Below are 20,712 nucleotides of genomic sequence, written 5' to 3' on the forward strand. Positions count from 1 at the left end.
AACACTTCTAGGGGAATTCTGCATCTAGCTGTGGCATCCTAGAACCGTAAGAGTCAGCCCACAGCCCCTATGCCAGGAAAGAGCAGCCTCTACCCAGGTGTGAGTGCTGAGCTGGTGCGACAGGGCTGGAGTTAAAGTAACATGTCGTGTTACTGTTGTGTCTAGTCTCTGATCACACCAGATAAGGAGCTGGTGCTTCCTAGTCACGCAGTCCAAAGTCTAGTTCTGTTTGGCTTTCAGTGCACTGTTCTAGGATGGGTCATGAGGAAACAATTCCCATCTCCCCAGAGAACTCTGCTCTGTCAGATCTGGTTCATGTGTATGGCTTTGCCAGTTGCCCTTGTTTATAAGAAACCCAGGCAGGAACTGACAGAGTAGTGTGGGTGGCAGCAAGGCTCCCACAGCAGACTTGGAGAGTCCCCTGTTCCCCAGCTCTCCAGTCAAAATGTCCTTTAACCAACTGCATGTCAGCTCAGGAGGCCAAGATGACTGTGCAGCACACCTATGTTGCTTTGCAAAGTGAGCCGGTCAATGAGATGCATCTTGAACGCTGTGTCTGGCACATGTGACGTTACTGTGACGCCTCACCTGTGGCTAGTGGGCAGGATTCAACAGGAAGAGCAGAATAGATGTGTCCATTACAAAACAGTTACATAAGTGCCCCCGAATAAATAAATAATATTTATTTGCAGTGCATTGCTGGTAGCTCAGTTACGTCCGTATTTATTTCTGATCGCTTTGCAAGTTGCTCAGTTATGTCTTTAATCCCTTCATCACAAGTAATGTTTCCCCTTCCATTCATTTTGTTTGGGGGAGGGTATTGTGAGAAATTGGCTTTTTATTATTCCACTGAAGCCCACTTTGTCAGGGATCCAAGTGGCTATAGCAACTAAATCTCCTGTTGACTCTTCCTCTAGACTCAATCCCTGAAAATTAGTTGGAACAGATTATAGTGAGCCCTGTGAAATGCGTCTTTTGGTTTCAGAGGGGCAGTGAGCTGGAAGGCTCATCCGTTCTTTGATCCTCCGTGACTTCTCTGATCCTGTGAGTCCGTGTGACTCATCTTATACCAGGTCTTGTTGTGTTTCACTGCCTTGGAAACTGATGGACTGTCATAAATAAGACTCACTCCTGGCTGTCTTGATTTTCAGACCCCAGAGCCCCCAGAGCCCCGGACCAGTGCTGAGGGCTCTTTCCAGAGGCATGAGACTGTCTATAAAAATAAAACACTTTAACAATTTGGGTTTAGATTGACTTTTTATTGTATGAATTAAGCTTCGTCCACACTTCCCTCCCCCATAAGTAAGTGGAATCAAAGGGTGTAGTGGATGGAGACGTAGCCTAAGGACCTTTTCTATGCCTTCTTTTCACACTGTGTACGTCCTGCGGAGACCAGGAATTACGGGGTCATGGAGAGCTGGGGCAGGAGGGGGTGTCTGGGGGAGACCTGGTCCAGGGCCATGTTGTTATCAACATATTTGAGTGCTCGCTCCTTACCAGGTGCTGGCTCGGTGTGTCATTTTAATCCTAGGAAGTAGGTCATGCGTGTTTGCACCTGGGGAAACCAAGACTTAGAGATTTAAATGTTGTGCTCAGTTTGTACTATTAATAAGTTGTGTACTCAGGATTCAAACTCAAGTGGTCTGACCCCAAACAAATCATACATTTTTATCCACTGCTCTATATGGTGAAATAAATCTGCTGCCTCTACCTCCCTTTAATTCCTGACAGTCGAGCTAGGGGGTCATAGAGAGAGGTAAACTTGGTGCAGGAGGGAATAGTAGGGGTGGAAGGCACAGGGCAGAAAGGAACGCGATCTGATAAACTCTTTCCCACTAATGTGCTCAATATGTAACAGCCAGAGCTGTTTTTAGCGTTTTAACTTTAGAAAAGGATGAAGTGAGGGGGCAGGCCTGCAACTACAGCTCCCTGAGAAGTTGGCAGGACGGGAGGATGACAGCCGCGGACGGCTGTCTCATTCACTATCACTTTAGAGTTGGGGTTTGTGAAGCTGTCCCTGAAGTTTGCTTACCCTTTTTAGAGCCTATGTCATTTCTCGAGCCCTTCTGATGTGCAGGACCTGAGGGAAGCATCATGAAGACCATGATAATGATCATAAAATGGTGCCTGCTCACTGGAACTCGAGGGGGCCCTGCACATCAAGAATTGTGTTAGGAGTGCAGAAATGCCAGGTTGGGTGAGGGATTCATTCTGGCCTGGAGGAGATGGGCGAGGGCATCACACAACCCTGATATTTCAGCCTGGAGGGGTGAAGTGTTTTGGTGGATGGAGAAAAGAGGTTAAGCCGGCTGGAGGAGCAGGCTCAGGCCAGGGCCACACTTGTCATCGACTGTGGACACATTTGTTTACAATCTGTTCCTTTTTGTTTTCTGGGAAGAGAAGTATTGGTAAGTTACTCAACTGTAAATACTATTGTATAATAACTATAGGTCAAGATTAAAAATCAAAGTTTCAAAAATATTTACTTAATTATAAATTATAAAATTCCAGGTTATTAAATGTTTCTTAACTCTGGTTTCTTTGGCAGCTGAATAAAACTTACTCAGGACTACTTCTTAAATCAGACCTTTTCTAGCTCTAAGCTCTCGTATATTTAGAGCTTGAGAGGTTTTCTGGGGTCACGCTTATGGCTTCAAGCTGTTTCTCCTCTTTTCAGATACTAAAGGTCTTTGATTAGCTGTTTATTCTAGTTGCCCTAGTAGTGGGACTGAATGTGGAGGGAAGCGTTATTTTGCATTCTGAGGTCTTGGACTCCTCTAACTGAATGTGAAGAGCTCTGATGATGCATCCACCCCTCATGGGAGAAGCCTGTCTTCCCGCAGCAGGTTTGTGTGGCTTTCTAATTACAGGTGAACAGTTCTGAAGGCTCACCACATAGGATTGTTTGACAGAGTGAATCCCTTACAGTGTTTGTTGTTGCTGCTGTTGCCTTTATGGGTTGTGTGTATGTTTGTTTTAACCAAGGAGGAAGATGTTATCACGGCAAGCATGCTACACATGTTACCCTTTTTCAAACAGCTTCACTAAGTGGCTTCCTCTCCAGTCACTTCAGTAATGCCTGTCAGGTATTTGATGGTATACCTACATTTTCTTGTTTTCACTCTAAGATCTTGTCTGGATGTGGGGTGCTTAAAAGGTGATCATTTGTGGCCTTATTTGAAGTTCCATTATTTTAAGTTTGTAAAATGAAGGCATTAATGCTAAAAAATAAGAATGTCAATGCACATAAAATTGTCCATTTGTTATACTCTTAATTCTTCATAGACTAGCTTTCTAGACCAGGCCACATGAAAGCTGAAATTTTGATTTGCCGTCTTAAGAGCACTTTGAATACAGAAAGCCCAGAGTACATTGGATTCCTTTCATTCTTGGAGACATTGTTTGGTGTTTTATTCAGTGAGTACTTCCTAAATATATTTACAAAGGAGTCAGGCTCAGCATGTTGTCTGGAAGTGGTGGTGTGCACATAGGCTCATGATCCACTGTTAGAAATGTAAGCTGAGTATATGTGCATGTACGTGTGTGTATGTGTGTGCACTTTGGAATGGAGAGTGAGATATTAAACTTGGGCTTTACAGCACATATATCTCACCCTAAAATACTTGATCAGGTTAAGATGATGTTTTTCAGGTAGGTTGCAAGAGTTAGACCTTTGATTTTACTGTATAAAGTTCTCGTAGAAGATTAAAGACTGGTAAAACAGTTCATTTTGCTGCTAACTATTGATGGTGGATCAATAAAAATAAAAGCAAGTCTATTTATTTAGACAACTACTGTATCTCATTGAATCTAAAATGTTATTAGTATATTATGCCATATGTGCCATTATGTCATATATCATTCAGAAAGAAACAAATTCTTCCAATTAAACTGACATAATGCTTTTGTATTACTAGAATTTTATTTTAGTAATTGAAAAGTACTCTTTTGTGTACTTACTGAAAGTACTCTTTCAGGATTATTTAAACATAGATTTCTATCATTTAGAACTTTTGAACATTCATAGGAAGGAAAGTATACATTCAGTAAATTGGTTAAAATATTCCTAAACAACTCCACATTCATATCTGGTCCTGTTGAATCACATGTCAATGTCGTATCTTTTTGATAGATTATAGATAGACCCCTGGGCCACAGAAATGCAGCATTTCTTAAAAACTGGCTCCACTATTCTCTTCCAAGTGACTGGCATTCATTCAGTCATGTTAATGTGTAAAGACGTATGTCTTAGAATTAGTAAACTATGCTAAAAAAAATTTGAAGTGCATAATATAGTTAAATCTTCTAGGTCAATCTCTCAAAGATAGGCTTTTCCTGTCAGAAATCTCCAGAGTGAATAAGATGTACTAATTCTGCTAACACGAAGAGATGTGACTGGGAGAAACCACTAGTTTAGAAGTTTCTCAGATTTTTCAGTTTATCAGAAACAAGTAGCTTCCCTGTTAAAAATGTTGATTCCCAGCCCTGTCAAATTGGAATCTCTGGCTGTGGCATTTTGACAAGCTCCCCAGGACACTCTGATGCAGGTGGTCTGGGGAACAGTGCTTTAATGCACACTGCACTGAGCCCTACAAGGCACCCTCAGTGTACATTAAGCTCTCAGATTGTAGGCTTGGAAACTTCATGAACTCCAAGGCAGCCAAAAGAAAGCAAGACACTTAAAAAAACAAAAAGAAAGTCACAATGTGGCCTTTCATTGAGAACATCCCAGGAAGAAAGGAGCCAAGATATTTCAACACCAGATAGAGAGTGAATCTGAAATTGCCAATTCCTTAAAAAATTCTAAATAAGAGGTTTGGAAGTTATGCTTCTGTTTCTCCTCTTCTAGGGCTTACCTTTATTTTTTCCCTGAGCATTCAATCATTTATTCAACCCACATATCATGTAAAGGCTAAGGCTCTTTCTTCATCACTAGACAAACTGATGAGTCTGATGAGGGTGGTCCTGATTAATATTTTACTACATTATGAAAGAGGTCAGTTTAAGGTTAGGCAAAGAAAGTGTCATGTTATTAGAGGAGCAACGTAGCAGAATCATTTCCTATGATTCTTGCATTAATCAGAAATCTTAGTCTTTCCAAAATTCCTAGTGAAAATTCCAAATGTCTTAGCAATAACTTCTAACATGACTTTTTAAACCTGTGTTCTCTGATGTCAGATAGCTCTAGTATCTAAGTGACTTCCAGTGCCTAAGCTAACTCTTTAGTCATTTAGGAAACCAGTAATTAAAAAGAAAACTCTTTTGGCCCACAAGAGCAGTTTGTGGGCCGTTTAGTCATCCTGCTCCGGATGGGGTGAGGCTGCAGGGAGAGGTGGTGGAGGCTTCCTGAGCCAGAATGTAGAGGTTCAGCCATCCTTCTGTGTACTGAGTAAATGAAAAATTACACCACCTCCAAGAAACCGAGGGGAATGGAGGAGTGGGTGAGGCCTGAGATAGACAGCCCTAGGCTCATTTTCTTTCATGGAGTATAATTTGTCTTATAAAAGAAGTCATCATGTTTCACACCTGTATGGTAATTTAGAGTTGACAATATGTTTTCACATCTATGCTATCTTTGATCTTCACAATGTCTCTTTAAGAAAAGGCTGACGGTGGGGTGGGTATAGCTCAGTAGTAGAGTGTATGCTTAGAATGCTTGAGGTCCGAGGTTCAATCTCCAGTACCTCCATTAAAGAAAAAAAAAGAGATGACAGTGTTTCTACCCCTTATATTTTGCTGAAAAAAAAAAAGACATCATGTTAATCAGGAAGGCTGGTTGGTGTCTTCCTCCAGGACCGATGGTGGAGCTTGACTCAAACTTATCTTCTGGTACTAAGTACAGAGCTGCTTTCAGTACTCAAGCTATTTCTCTCTCGTCTGGGATCTGGGCAGTGTCAGGTGCTTGTGGACATGGGTTTATATTTGGAGGCAGAAGGACACTACATGACATCGTGAAGATAGGTTCATAGACTTGGAACCCTGATTTGAAAAGCAGCTAGCTGTTAGAAAAACTTGCCTGATTCCTCACATTATCACCTGCTAGAACTGGGGGCAAAGGAGACATAGGCAGCTGGGGAGTGAGAGCTTCCCACATGTCCCAAGTTCTAGACTTTCTCACTCTAAAAGAATTCCTGCCAGTGTGAACCCACAGAAGAAGATTCTAGTTTTGGCCAGGGTTAGAAAAACAACCTGATTCTGTGTCTGCTTTCTCAGGGGACTTCACTGGAATCAGGGCTCTGGATAGGGTGTAAAGTTCTTTGAGGGGCGCCCAGAGATTCAGGATCAAGGTTTGTCATAGATACTGTAGGTATCCTGTTCTTGTCTTCTCAAAGTCCCCCACACTAACTGTTCTTGCAGGGCTGTCTGCTGTGAGCAACTGTGATGGTCCCCCACCTGCCTACAGCCTTGACCTGCTCATTAGGAGAAATCAGAGGGCCCCACGCTGGCAAGGAGAAGAATTAAAAAGGTACACTGCTCTTTACTCTTCTGAGCAAGTGTAGTTTTTGAAAATTGCCTGTAACACCAAATCCTTCTTTACTATTAAAATTATCTTTATTAAGAATTGAAACTAAAGAGATATTTCTTTGGGAAAAATATTTGCTCCAAGATATAAGATCATTTTTAAAGAATGAAGCAAATCTTTAGAAATTTAGACTCTTCATATTAGTAGTCATAATGCCCCTTTTGGTTTTCTTAACTCATCACTGAAGTAGAGAGGAGAGATGAGAGGTTTATAGTGACTTGCCTAAGATCACATAGTTTGGTAGTGGCAGAGCTGTTTCTAGAACTCCTGCAAGCTGTTCCTAGGTCAGGAGGCTCTGGGAGGAGTCCCCAGGGCCTGTGACAGCAGACCTGTGGCTGCTGTAAGTAGTCAGTTTGGCAGAGATGTCTCATCAGGGTCTATAGGCCAGGAGGAGCTCCTGGGAACTTCTCCTCAGGGTGGATGTGGTGCTCCCAGATCCAAGGCTGGAAGGTCACGAGGACAAATTTGGTTGGTTGTGCAGGAGCTAACCTGATGGGACCAATGTCTCTGCTCAGCCTCCATCCATCCTTAGCTGCTTCTGCTGTCTCTGCTACCTCTCCCTCATTCTGTCAGGAAACTGGACCTTACTTTGCTTTGCCTGGGGAACACACTGGTGCCCACTTTAACTTACAACTCTCTGAAAATGGTTATGGGAAACAGTTAATTATGTTTACATGTTTATTAAGTATTAAGCTCTTATTATATGCTAGCCCTTGCCCTGGACACATGCAAAATTGCCATCAGCTGGTGTGTCAAAGCAGGAAGACTTTCAGATGATACCAAAACGAAAAACTAAACTAGAAACAAAGTCTCATTCACCTGAATTTTTCCACTTGCCCCTTGGAAACTTTCACCTTCAAGGCTGCCTTTGTAAATCCATTTAAATCCAGCCAAGCTGGTAAAGAGGTTTGTGAGGATGGCACAGTAAACATGGTCCAATTTGACTTGACCATGAGGGTTTGGAACCTTCTCAGAGCCGTTCCCACTTTAGCTATCCAGAAAAAAAAGCTTGGTGTTTGGTTACAAGCAATTATAATGTGCAAAATCAAGCGCAAAATACCAGTGCCTATTATCTAGGCTTATTTTCCTGCTTGGCATAAAACCAAATTTAAGAAAAAAATCACAATGGTATTTTAAATGCACAAGGTGCACTAGGTTGAATAGTTATGCAGTTTTATCGTGGTTCTGGCCTCCCCCTGCAGAAGGCCGCACACAACCTTTTGGAACCCCAGATAGTTCACCATAGCTTGAACTGGCATTTTCAGGGTCGTGAAAGCTTATGTGGTTCCCCTTGGCCTCACTAGATACCAAGATGTAGAGAACAAGGTTAGTGATTGGCCAGTCCCAGCTCAAAGCAAGCCCAGCAAGGTGGACCTCATGCCCTCACCATCACCAGCTTTGCCTTTACCTTAATTATTTTTTTGCTTCGGATGAAAGTTGGCTCCTTGTTTACTCATGCTCTGATTTCCTAACTCTTAGTGGTCATTGCTAGCTTTCCTCATAAGACTGGTTGATCTGAGCTCAAGGTTGGGAAAGATGGGAATAAAACTAGACAAAAATCCCTTAGGGGCTTTGGTGGGATGACCAGTTTTTGTTGAGTCTTGGAAGGAATTGAAGGGTCCCCCAAATGAGCTGTTATGTACTATGTATTGAGATAGTTCCACCACTTATGAACTCTGTTGAGCGTATTTTCTCCACTCTTCTGTGTACTGTCTTTTGATTTACTGTTACTGTGGGTTTGGTACCCTCAGCTTATATCTTCTCTCTGTACCATAGTCATTTTCCAAAGGTATTTATCAGTTTTTAGAAAAATGCAGAAGATGGTTGTCCACAAGTACCTTTTTCCCTTCCCTTCAACACTTGTGATTTTGACATTCAAAGGCCCTTATTGTTCTTCCTTAAATTCCTATGAAAACCAGAAGGTTCTTACCTTCTTATTATTTTTCTTTATTCACTGCCATGATGACAATATTTTAAAATGAAAACTAGCCACCATTTATTGAATGCATATTACTTGATTGGCACTTTCCATCCCTTATCTTATCAATCTTAACAATAACCCTGTTAAGAAGGTATCACTAGCCCATTGTACACAATGAGGAAATGGAGGCTTAGAGACATTAAACTAAGTTCCCGAAGGGAATAAGCTTCAGAGCAGAGATTCAGATCTAGCTCTGACAGAATCCAAAATTTATAGCAAGACCAAACTAGTGTGCAGACTGGATCCAGTCCATAAGAAATGAAGGCACATATAATGTTTTTCTAATTCAAATGAGATACTGGCCAACATTTAAAACTTAGGGGATTACATTCAAAAGTCTGGGTTCTATCTTCTATTTTAAAAAATTAAAAGATTGAGCACAGTGTGCTCATCTTCCTACAGCAGTCAGTTGTCCCTAAGGAGCTGCTGCTTCCCTTATTTAAGGCATGTACACTCTGGTGGGTAAAATCCCCTCTTTCTCATTGCAGTGCACCTGGTTAGCTGACCACCTCACCCACTGGGGTTACCTGTTTGGCACCTGCATGTGTTTAATTTTGCCATCTTTAGTCTCTGGACATGATTGGTCTTAAGGTTGGCGTCCTGACTTTGTCGTTTGCTGACTGTGTGACCTTGGACAAATTACTTAATTCCTCTAGTCCTCAGTTTTGTCATCTCTAAGACGGAGATTAGAATAGTACCTAGCTGTTGAGGTTGTTTTGAAAGTTAAATGTGATAATCCACATCAAGTGCTTTGCATGGTCTCTGGCACTTAAGATTTCCACAATAGTTAGGTGTTGTTATTAACCACTTTTACAATTAACTACTCCCGTCAGAAAGTAGAGTTCAACAAAATTGGAACAGGAAAACTTTCCCAGGGTCATCTTAAATTGCGAACTAGGCCATCAGAACCACTGGCCATGGAAGCATGATTATGTTGAAAAGGACAATAGAGTGTGTGGCTTTGACATTAGACTGACATGGTTCGAGTTCAACCTCTGATATTATGGGATCTTGGGCAAGTTATTTAATCTCTTTCTGACTCAGTTTCCTCATTCATAAAATGATAATAGCACCTACTTAATAAGGTTGTGGTGAGGATCAAGTGAGTTAATACACGTAAAATGCTTCAGAACAGTGCTTGGTACATACCATGCACTCAGTGGATGTTACCCAGTATTGAAAACAATAAATCAGAGTGTCCTGTTTGTCAAGTATGTGTTTGCTTCTGGAGGTGAAGACAGGATATTTAAAAGTGGATTGTCATGAAAAATTTGGAAGCTAGGACTCTTGCCTTCATTTCCCATCTCCTCAAATCCCTGCAATATGGATTCTGCACCCCCCAGTCCAGATTCTGTTCCCTCCAACCTCCTAAAATCGCACTTTTGAAGGCTAATCATCAAGTCACATCCAGTGACCTCAGGCTCACCTTCTAGAGGGGACAAAAACTTTAGAGATCAACCAGCCCAATGCTGTCAGCTCTCAAAAAAGTAGGCTGAGGCTGAGAGAAGTCCTGTGGCTTGCCCATAGTTAACTTGTGACAGACCCAGAGGTATCAGCTGTATTGGTTGTGCATTTACTAGATGACAATGGAATTATGTCTGTTTTGACAGGTGGGTGGGGCTTGGAATCCAACATGTAGCTGGAGTAAGAACTCTCCTTTCTCCTCTTTTGACTTGCTCCTTCTGCCCCACAAACCTTGCTTAATGAGGCTTTGATCTAGTTAATGCTTTAAGAGGACCACTTTGTCTTCCCTGGTGGGACCTAGGCCCTGTGACCCCCCATAGCATGAAGACCTTGTTTCCAGATGGGTAATGTTTTCCCTTCCCTGTGACTAGCCTCTCTGGGCCATGGTCCGATTTCCCTGCTGGCTCATTTGTTTCCTTGGGCTGGCTGCCTTGTTTGGCAATTTTTAGTGAGGGTTCTGATCTATGCCAGGAGGTGAGGGGAAGGGCTGCGAATGGGCTCCATCATTGGACAGGCAGTCTTGGTGATGGATGATCCCTCTCCCCAGTGAGTTTTGGGTCAGCAGGAGTCCAACTGATAAGTTTTTCCAGAATGGAGTAAGCCAGGAACAGTGCCAGCAGCATCTTACCTCTTTTGTGGTTTTTGTATTGATTTTAAAGGAAATTCTCAGCGGCAGCCCCACATCTTACTAGAAATACAGCTACATCCATGATAAACTTAGATATATGTCATATGAATTGTTTTAGAAATAATATTTGAAGAAGGGTGGGAGGAAGGAAGAGGGGGTCTCTTAAAAAAATAACCCTTTCAAAATATTTTCTTTCTTCTAAGTATTGAAAAGGCACACTCTAACCCTTTCTTCTTCCAAATGAGCTCATGGCTGTTTATTGAGGGGAAATACCAAATGTTTATTTATTTTTTTAAAAGGAGCTTCTTCGGTCCTGATGATTCATGTTGATATAATTTTCCTCCTGACTGCAGAGGCTCTGAGACAAAGCTACACCACAACTGATGTGCTGGTGTCAGAACAATTCCTGTCCTGGAGGAGGGCGTGCAACCTTCTTTATTCCCCCTTCACAGACGTCCTTGAGCCCCCGAGACGGATGTGAGCGAGTTTTTTAGTCCTCATGCAAAACAACCATCTAAACATAACAGATGACATCAGCTCGGGCTTTTCAATTCCTGGATGGCAGCAGCGTGTTAATCCAGCCTTCATCCTGGATTTCATAAACTAAAACAAGAGAGCCTGGCAGGAGGACAGCGCTGCTGCTGGGTTGAGGAAATTGATGACGGGGAAGCATGCGGGCAACCCAGTGTATAAAACTCATAAACGAGTAGGCAGAGGCTCAGCTACCACTTTGGACGGCTGCTTCCCGCCAGCAAAGACCCCCGCCGCGGGAAGCGAGCCGAGCCGCGGGAAACATGAAGAGCCTCTTGCTGCTGGCCACGCTCCTGGTCCCTGCGCACCTGGCGGCGGCCTGGAGCACCAAGTACGCGGTGGACTGCCCCGAGCGCTGTGACAGTAACGAGTGCAAAAGCAGCCTGCGCTGTAAGAGGACAGTGCTGGACGACTGTGGCTGCTGCCGCGTGTGCGCCGCGGGGCTGGGAGAAACTTGCTACCGCACGGTCTCAGGCATGGATGGCGTCAAGTGTGGCCCCGGGCTGAGGTGTCAGTTTTACAGTGAGGAGGATGATTTTGGTGACGAGTTTGGTATCTGCAAAGGTAAAGAGTGGCCCCTTGTTTCCCCCCGCCCCGCCCAGGGCATAGTGAGGGCTTTCAGCCAGCGTGGGAGGCAGGAGCCTTTCCTCCTACAGACAAAGAGGGAAAATGCAAGTGCGTTAGGTCCCCACAGGTGGTGTGGTGGGGAGAGAGAGAAAGAAAGATAACGCTGCACATTGTAGCTGAACCCAGTGTGCAGGAAAGCCCAGAAAGAAATACAGCATTTCACTCATTATATTTAGGAGATTAAAAAAAAAAGTTGCAATTGAAGATTGAGTTTCCTCCTTTCTGGAACACTTTAGGAACTTGACAGGTTATCTGTTACGGATGGTTTAGGTACTCTCTTCTGCAGACAGTGATTACAGAGGTCTGCACTCGGTAACCTGTTGGGAGAAGTGGCTAGCCCTGGGGTTTAGTGATTCTTTGATCTTAAAAGGGTCCACAGGTTGGAGGGCACCTCTCAAGACCAAATATTTCTGATGAACATTAATGCACTTTGTGAAATTGGGTGGCTTAAGTCATCTGGCAAAATGACCCACATTCTCAGAAGAGGTTGTCCTGGAGTATAAAACAAGCCTCATTCCACTTTATGAAAGGTTTGGATCATCTAGAAAAATAACAGATAGTGTAAGATAAGCAAAAATAACAGTAAAGAAAAATAAAAATTGGAAGTCTGTAAAGAAAGAGGTTGGCAGTCTTACATACTTAAAGAAAAACCTTATTAGGTTGAAATGATAGATAAACAATTTGGTTAAGCATTTGCAGAATTTATTTCAAACTTAGTGCTGTCGTTTAAAATCTTTAACATGTTTAGAATGGAAGGAATGGTGATTTAAAAATACTCTGTATGTGGATGCCTCATGATCTCATCCTTAAGAGTTAACTTTAAGATGCAACACATATATTATAGCCCTATTCATCAGTTTTATAATACAAATAAGCTTTTAAAATTAAAAGGACTGGAAAGTCTCTAAATCTTATTTTTATGGATTTAATATAAACTTTTTATGAATGATAATCATCCAGTATTGAGCTAATCTCAGTAACTTTTTTAGAAAAAATATTTTGTAAATCAATCACCTTTTAAGCCACAAAACATTCTAAAGTTTAGAAAATAAATTCTTGAACCATTGGGAAAATTTTATTGTTTGCTTAGTTTATTTTTGTTTATAACCAATACAAACTAGAATATTGAGGAAACATTTTCTTTGATGGACTTTCATATACTGTTTCTTTCAGCTGAGTAGGATTTGCATTTTCTGTAAATTATAGGGCTTATCAGCCAAGAAAAAGTACTTCACATAAGGAAATTAGGGAGGAAGTGGTTAACACAGTCCTGTTTCTGATATAACAAGTATATGCCATGGATTGCTTTTTCTCTTGGCATAAAAATTGTCTCTGTAAGTGTGATTCTAAATGTTCAATTACATATGGAGAAAGAAAGAAGCTGTAAAGCATCCAGAGTCTTTAGCTCTCCAACATTCACTGAATGATTGAGGTAGCTGTTAATAAGATTTATTTTTTAAAGCTATTTAGGATAGCTCTTGGACATCCTTCAGACTGCAAGAGAGTCTAATTTCAAACATTTTTCTCTCTGCTGGAAATAGTGAGTCTGTGTGAACCTCGGCAGCTAGATAGAGACATTATATTTTGCTCTAGGCAAACGCTCTCCTTCAGCTTTTCTACAGAACACTCCTAGGAAAACTGTATATTTTAGCTGCATATCCGGACGTTCTCTAAATATTCAGATGTTTGGCATTGTGTTGCCCAGATAACAATCAGCCAGCCCACACATCATTATTGAACACCTACTATCTGCCCAGCAGTATTCAGTACATTCAGGAATACAGTAGGAGCATAACTGAGAATTTGGCTAAAGTTTAAGTTTTCAGCATCACTGGAGACAGAATCCTATCCTGTGTGCTTTTCTGCTAGAGGCTTTTTCAGGATCGCTTTTCAGGACTGTTCTTCCCAGCAGAGTGGCCAGTGTTGAAAACCTGGTGCTTCTCTAATCTGAAGGATGCACGGTAGAGAAACTTTAAATCTCTTTTCAAAATATATTTCATTAATACCTGTCTTGAGGAAGATTAGTTTGCTGAAGGCTCAGATGCCTCACATGTTGTTTCTTCACCCATATGTGATTGTACATTTACAAGGATAGTCTCCTGCCAAGAAAATATTCTACATCTATTCTCCTTGGCTGTTGAGGACTGGCTACTCTATTGAGATGCCGTTTACATTACAAAAAGCATGCATTTTAAATAAAGGAGTTTGTTCTCTTTTTCTCAATATGATATGTTTTAATCTAAGTATGAAAACATCGAAGCTCTAAAAGCTTTTGGATTTTGGCAGGTATACAAATAAATTCTGAGCTTTCTTCATGTTTATCATATTGCATCTTAGCTCTGCAGAGGGTTTCATTAGTGCATCTTCTTAACGTCTGGAGAAGTTAGGTTAATTTGTCCTGCTCTTTTAATAAATAAGGAAGTTGCTAAGAGTTGGAGCAGACTGAGGATTGATCGCTTTATAAAGAGCGGAGATAGCAGCTTTCTTAGCCCCTGGTTAGTTTAAGCCAGTTTAGTTTCTATATATTTAGAACAGTAAATTGTCTGTGAGTACAGGGGATTGATTCAAAGACAGCATCATACCTTTTAAACTCTGTGAGGAGCTGACACACATGTCTGTTCAACTGCCCACGTTCACTGAGCTGTCACAGAGGTAGCCCATGAGACCCTGTCTTTTGGTGTCTAAGCAGAAAGTAAATAGAATTAAAACTGGTTCAAGGATATTGATTATATGTATCTGTCTTCAGCTCAACTTCACAGCAAGATACTATAACTGGGGCGTTCATCATTATCTGGTCTTAGTGGGTGATTTCACGTATGTGATTTGAAGTTTTAATTTTCAAAGCCTGGGATTTTTTGAGAATTGGGTTTTATCTGATGGTCAGGATTCATGAGGTTTGTCAGTTCCTGAGTGCACCCAGGGGCTGTGAGGGTGGGCACTTCCACACATCCAGCAGCTCCCTCTCTCACCCTTCCCTTTGTCCTCAGACTGCCCATACGGCACCTTCGGGATGGAATGCAAACAGACTTGCGACTGTCAGTCGGGCATATGTGACAGGGTGACTGGCAAATGTCTGAAGTTTCCCTTCTTCCAATATTCAGTTGCCAAAGCGTCCAACCAGAGATTTGTTTCTCACACAGGTAAGAACCGATTCCCGGATAAATATTGAAACAATAATATTGTTTTCAGTTTGAATAACTTAAAAAATATGGCTAATAGAATAAGATGTTGATATAAGTGATTTTCTTGTTGGGGGAGGGTGTAGCTCAGTGGTAGAATGCGTGCTTAGCATGCACAAGGTCCTGGGTTCAATCCCCAGTACCTCTATTAAAAAAATAAGAAAATAACCCTAATTACCTCCCCCCATACAAAAAAGGTAATAAAGTAAAAAAAAAAGGTTAAATAATTTTGTTTCTTTTATTTTACTTAGGGAATGGTGGGTGGTTGTTAAATCTTGTTGCTATTTTTCAGAGACCTCATTAATAATGTTGAAGATTATATTATTTTTCATACAGTTTACCCAATTTAGATGGGGGAAAAATATGATTGAGTCCCAAAAAACGTGTAATAAAAATGAGCCAAGCTATGCAAAGTTCTTTAAGTTTTTCGGGGATCTGTTTTACTTACGAACCAGACAAAGCTGCTTGTCTCCCAATTCACACAGGAAAAGTACTCTGAGGAATTTATTGGATAAGACTTCAGAGAAGCCTCTTTACATAGAAAATATAAAACTTTTTTTAACCAAATGGAAGTGTATAAATGGAATAATTCCAAGCATGTCTTTTTGTGGATTTGGGAGAGAATAAAAGTATCTGTGATTGGAATTTTGGAATTACCTCTAAACCTTTGAGTCAAAGTGTAGTAATACTCACACGCTGCTTGTTAGTGCTCGTGTAGTTCTCGTACAGGTTGTCAGAACGTGAGAAACAGTTGTAAGGTGTAAACTGTAAGATGATAGTAGGCACGTGTTCGGATATCTTGTTGACTAAATGGTTAGTAAAGCTTTATTAAATTGAAAATAGCTCATTTAAAACAACATGTAGCCGCAGCAACTAATAGTATCAGAAGAACTATATATGTTTCCTCCTTAGATAGAAATAGTTGACAATCCAAATCTATCTTAGTTTTTGATTCTGGTTCTTTGCACTTCAAATTAATCAAGATTTGAAATATTTGGCAAATGTGCTTATTTCCAAGCTTTACCTCTTTCTTACACATGGGTACAGTTAAATACATCAGGATAAAGTGGGAAACACTGCATTTTTAAGTGATTATTATTTTTAAGTTCGACTATGCCCTTAAACATAAAAAATGGAAACTTTTTTTAACCATTAGGTGAATATCTTGGTGCATATTTGATCTGGAAATTGAGATCAGTATTAATATTTTAAATACTTATTATGACTTGTCCCTATAGTCTTTGAAAAGCAAAGTGGAAGAAAACTGAGTTTTAAGTTGTGAAAAAAAACTTTTGAGGTGAAATTCACATGACATAAAATTGACCATTTTAAGATGTACAATTCAGTGGTATTTAGTACATTCACAGTGTTGCATAGCCACCACCTCTGTCTAGTTCCAGAATACTTTTCTCAGCCCCAAATAAAACCAGTACCCATTAAGCAGTTACCCCCATTTCTCAGCCCCTAGCAACCACCAGATCTACTTTCTAAGACCAGAAAATTTTTTGAATGGCTTGATTGCTTTCAGTACAGCTTTGAGACCTATTGAATTCTCAGCATAACTAGCTATCTCAAATACTTGCAACTTCTTTTGTCTTATTTTGCTTTCTTAAGGCCGTAGGCTAAAAAGAACATTAAGGGAACAACTTTCCAATTCCTCTTCACTCGTTTAAGATTGTACCTTAACCTTTTCCACCAAGAGAGAATTGAATCCCTGGTGAACCTTTATTGCTGTTTGGGATGTCTGGGGAGCCTCGAGAGTGCCTTTGAAATAATCCTCAATGATGCAACTTTCATGTCACCTCCATCCTTCTTGCTGCACACACAGTAGCATCCTTTCTCTTCTCCGCTGGACCACTGTGCCGTCCCTTTCCCTTGGCCCTGTCACCCGTCTCTCATTTGCTTGCAGATTCTGCAAAAATCTTGACCACTATATAGATGCCTTGGAAACAGATACCGTTGACTCTTAAACGACATGGGTTTGAACTATGTGAGTCCACTTATATGTGTATTTTTTCCCCAATAAATATAGTATTTGTATTTTCATTTTACAGATCTTTAACTAGGTGTGGGGAAAAGGGTTTTTTCGATTAGAGATCACAATCTGTGGAGTCAAAAGAACTAGGGTTTGAGTCCTGATTCTATCCACACTGTTTCAGCTTCCTGCCCTTGAGTGAGTCATTCACCAGTTTCTTTGTTTTGGGGGCAGACAGCAGTAGGTGGATTTTCGACTGTGCAGAGGTCGGCACCCCCAATACCAGTGTTGTTCAAGGGGCAACTGTATTTTGCTGGATGAAAGTTACACTAAAGGTGACACAAAAAATATTTCTATACCCAAATTAAGTATCAAGATTCTTATTAGAAATTTGTGGAAAAAGCATTTTCTGACCTAAGGTGTTTCCCTTTATGAGCTAAAGGAGCAACTGAGAATGGCTATTGGTGTAATCTCGGTAAACCTGAGTCAGGTTCAGGATGGAAGGCAGAATATCCTAAAGACCTCTTGGAAAGTCTTTCCGGGAGCCCTTCTGTTCAGCTGTGCATTGTTCACGTGTGACTTCCTGGGCTTCAAGCACTACTGTTTACAGGAAGGGGCTTGGGGCCCTTGTCCTGCCATGGGCTTCACATCACCTCTGCACAAGTCCCTTTGGGCCCAGCCTTTGTAAATGGCACCAAGGTTCCTCAGCACAGGGATTTCTGGTGGTGCCTTTTATGCTTTGATTGCATGAGGTGGTTTTTTTTTCTGACTGTCTATCTATTGGTTGCAACATTCTTGACACGTGGGCTTCCTGGTTTCCCGTCTCCATTTGTTGTTGTTGTTGAGTAGTGGGCTCTCCAACTTTCCAAGAATGGGAATTTACAACCAACTCTTTTTTGGGGGAATGGGTAGTGGTAAGGTCTGGAAAGTTTCATGAATTTACATACATTTATCTGGTGGGCCATGCCAGTCTTCTCACAGCCTACCATTTCAGGAGGTGCACTGCTGAAACAAACACACTTCCCTACTCTTAGAAGCAGAAAATTTCTTTTAAAAAAATATAACAGTGTTATTTCTTATGTAGAGCAAGAACTATCTTTATAAGTTCTGCCCTTTGGTCTGCCTTCTGCATTCTGAAGCTACATCAATAAGCTAATCCCTCTTCCATACCAGATAGGATAAGAATCTTACTTCGAGACCTATACTTACAGCACTTGCTCATTCTGTATTAATTAAGCACCTACTCTGTTCCAGGGTACTGTTGTACCAGTGCAGAAAACAAAGTCCCTGCTTTCATGGAGCTGATATTTTAGTGGTGGAGTGAGAAAATACAGGGGAAAAAAAGACAAATGCATGTATAGAATAATATCAGGTGATAACAGGTGAATGAAGAGAAATAATTCAAGGGGGTGCTAACTTAGATGGGAGGTCTCTCTAACAAGAGCAGGTGAGCACAGCATAGACTCTGAATCTGTTAGAGATTTCATTGTAGATCTGTCATAATACAGAAATAAGACAAAAGTGTACTGGGTCTTGGAGTTATAAACATTTGGACAAGATGTGTATTCCTTCTAATTTCAGAGCATGATGTGGCCTCTGGAGACGGCAACGCTGTGAGAGAAGAACTCATGAAGGAGAATGCTGCCCGGTCTCCTGTAATGAAGTGGTTAAATCCACGCTGATTCTGGGTGGGATTTCCAAGAGAAGACTCTACTTTAATGATCATTCAACACACAGCCAACATTTTAGGGACTGTCTATGTTATAGCATATGGACATGTAATTTTGGAGACCAAGAGTGATTCAGGGTGGGTCCAGGAAAAAAAAAGTAGGCTACTAACAATCCATAAAATGCATATGACTGAACGTTTTTAGATATTTGTTAAATATTTGAATGCATATAGATTTGTTAAATATGTGTTTATAGTAATAGCAAAGAGCTAAAAATGCAATTTAGATAATCTTAACTTGGAGGGAGATCAGCCAAAGAGAAAACTAGCCAAAGCTGAGGACCACAGTGAGTCCACAGTTCTTTGACTCGATATATATTAATGTTGGGGATATGGGACAGGGGACGAGTTAGCAGCAAGAGAAGGTGGGGGTGGGGTGGGAGAGTATGATGTTTAGGTCTTCCTTGAGGTAGCCTCAATAGAATTTAATTTTGCTTTTTTTTTTTAACTTTGGAAAAAGTCAAAACACAATAATCCCTGAAGGAAGTGGGCTGTTTGAAGCTTGTGAGAGTTTGAGTAGCAGCCTTGAACAGAGACAGATTTCAAAGGGCTGCTCATGGCATTCCCAGATTACTGCATCTGAAGGGGGTTCTGGAGCAGAGGACAAACATACACTTCCATAAATGGTTTTAAAGAATGCCACCTCAGATCGCGAGAGCAAGGAAGTATTTTGTCCGCTTGGGGGAAGTGTGAAGGTAAATATTTATATATTATTGTAAACAATTGTTAGTACAAGTCATCCTCCGTACCCGTATTTATCACCTTCTTGAGAAAATAAACATAATATTGTTTGTTTAAAATGGTTAGAATAAAGGTATAACTGTATAAGGTTTTCAAACATCCAAGGCATGGTAAATTTATTATTAATAATTATAATAATAGTAATAAGGCATAAGGGAAACCTAGAAAAATTTAGTTACTATGGATTTATAAAATGTCCAAACATTAGCAACAGGAAATTTATTTAAAAGTAAGTGCAGTGACTTAAATGACTTCTAAATTTAAAGTAGAAAATGCTTTTTAGGATGTTTGGAAAAGAGTCAATTTCAGCAGGAAATGTCAACTTTAAAATATAGTTCATTTTTATTTTTTTTTTCTTTAAACTTGGTTAATAAGTGGAATTATGAGTATACTTGGAAGGATCTTAGCACAAACAGGACTGTTGTACTAGATTTTGTTAGGAAACATTTGCAGAAGTATTTTATTTGGAGTGAAGAATTATTTAAGAATTATTTCACTATTTACCTATGTTTTATTCTCGAAGTTTGCCAACAGAGTTGTGAATGTGTGTGTGGGAGGGTCTTTGAACGTAAGCTAAATAAGCTGTTTGGATTTGTTTTAAAAGGACACGTTTATGATTGATCAATAAAAAAGCAAGACAGCTGCTCTGAGTCCATTCATGACTTTGTTAATCATTAAAATATTTAAATGATTCATTGAATGAATAGAAATCTTTAATGCATATTAAAAGACAGGCTGCTCAATTAAATTTTCTGTCACAGATAAGCATCTTCTATCAAAACACGAGGCCAGAATATTTATTTCTTTGCCTCTGATTTTTGTTGCCTTAGAGCTTCCTAAGAAGTTGGTCCTTATGTATTAGCCCATTCTACAGAGGCCAAAAAAATTTTTTTTCTATTGGTATTTGAAAGTAGTTACACTTTAGAAGATATGGGTGAAAACAAACCTTTCAGTGCCTATAAAAGAATAGAGTAACATACAGCCTTGAAGCTTGAGTGTATGGTATTCAAGAATAGTATATGTTCACTCAGCCTTATGTGCAAATTACAGAAACATTTTAACTAAATTGATACAGTGCTGAAAAAAATTATGCCCATATTAGAAAAAACAGTTTGCCTGAAATATTTTTTTTAAGAAGGGAGAAACTAGATGCAAATAATATAAAAATTAGTAAAAATAAATGCAAAAACTTAATGCAAGATGTAAGTATTATTATTAAATAAAACCAGAAAGCACTGAAAATCTTTACTTTCAGTAGTGTGCAATGAAGTGTCAGGGTATGCTCTCAGGGAGTGGGGTTACTTCAGGATCTGCCATCTTGGCCTGAAGCCTGG

The 20,712-nt window shown here is 40.4% G+C and overlaps 1 protein-coding gene across 9 annotated transcripts in view; it reads left to right on the forward strand.

Annotated features, from left to right (window-relative positions):
• ESM1 (endothelial cell specific molecule 1) overlaps positions 1-20,021 on the forward strand; it is a 64,027-nt gene extending 44,006 nt beyond the window's left edge. For 7 of the 9 annotated variants that reach the window (XM_072958685.1, XM_072958683.1, XM_072958684.1 and 4 more), the window contains 4 exons: positions 6,358-6,466; positions 10,950-11,691; positions 14,742-14,894; positions 18,490-20,021. In XM_072958685.1, the coding sequence (XP_072814786.1) occupies positions 11,391-11,691; positions 14,742-14,894; positions 18,490-18,590 (555 nt within the window). In that variant the 5' untranslated portion in view covers positions 6,358-6,466; positions 10,950-11,390 and the 3' untranslated portion in view covers positions 18,591-20,021. Of the gene's footprint in view, positions 1-2,816; positions 2,847-6,357; positions 6,467-10,949; positions 11,692-14,741; positions 14,895-18,489 lie in introns of those variants that run through there. The other 2 variants (XR_012071491.1, XM_072958689.1) reach the window with 2 other exon arrangements.
• Positions 20,022-20,712: the final 691 nt, after the last annotated feature.

This window comes from Vicugna pacos, chromosome 3 (genome assembly GCF_048564905.1).
Source record: "Vicugna pacos chromosome 3, VicPac4, whole genome shotgun sequence".
NCBI classification, from domain to species: Eukaryota; Metazoa; Chordata; class Mammalia; order Artiodactyla; family Camelidae; genus Vicugna; species Vicugna pacos.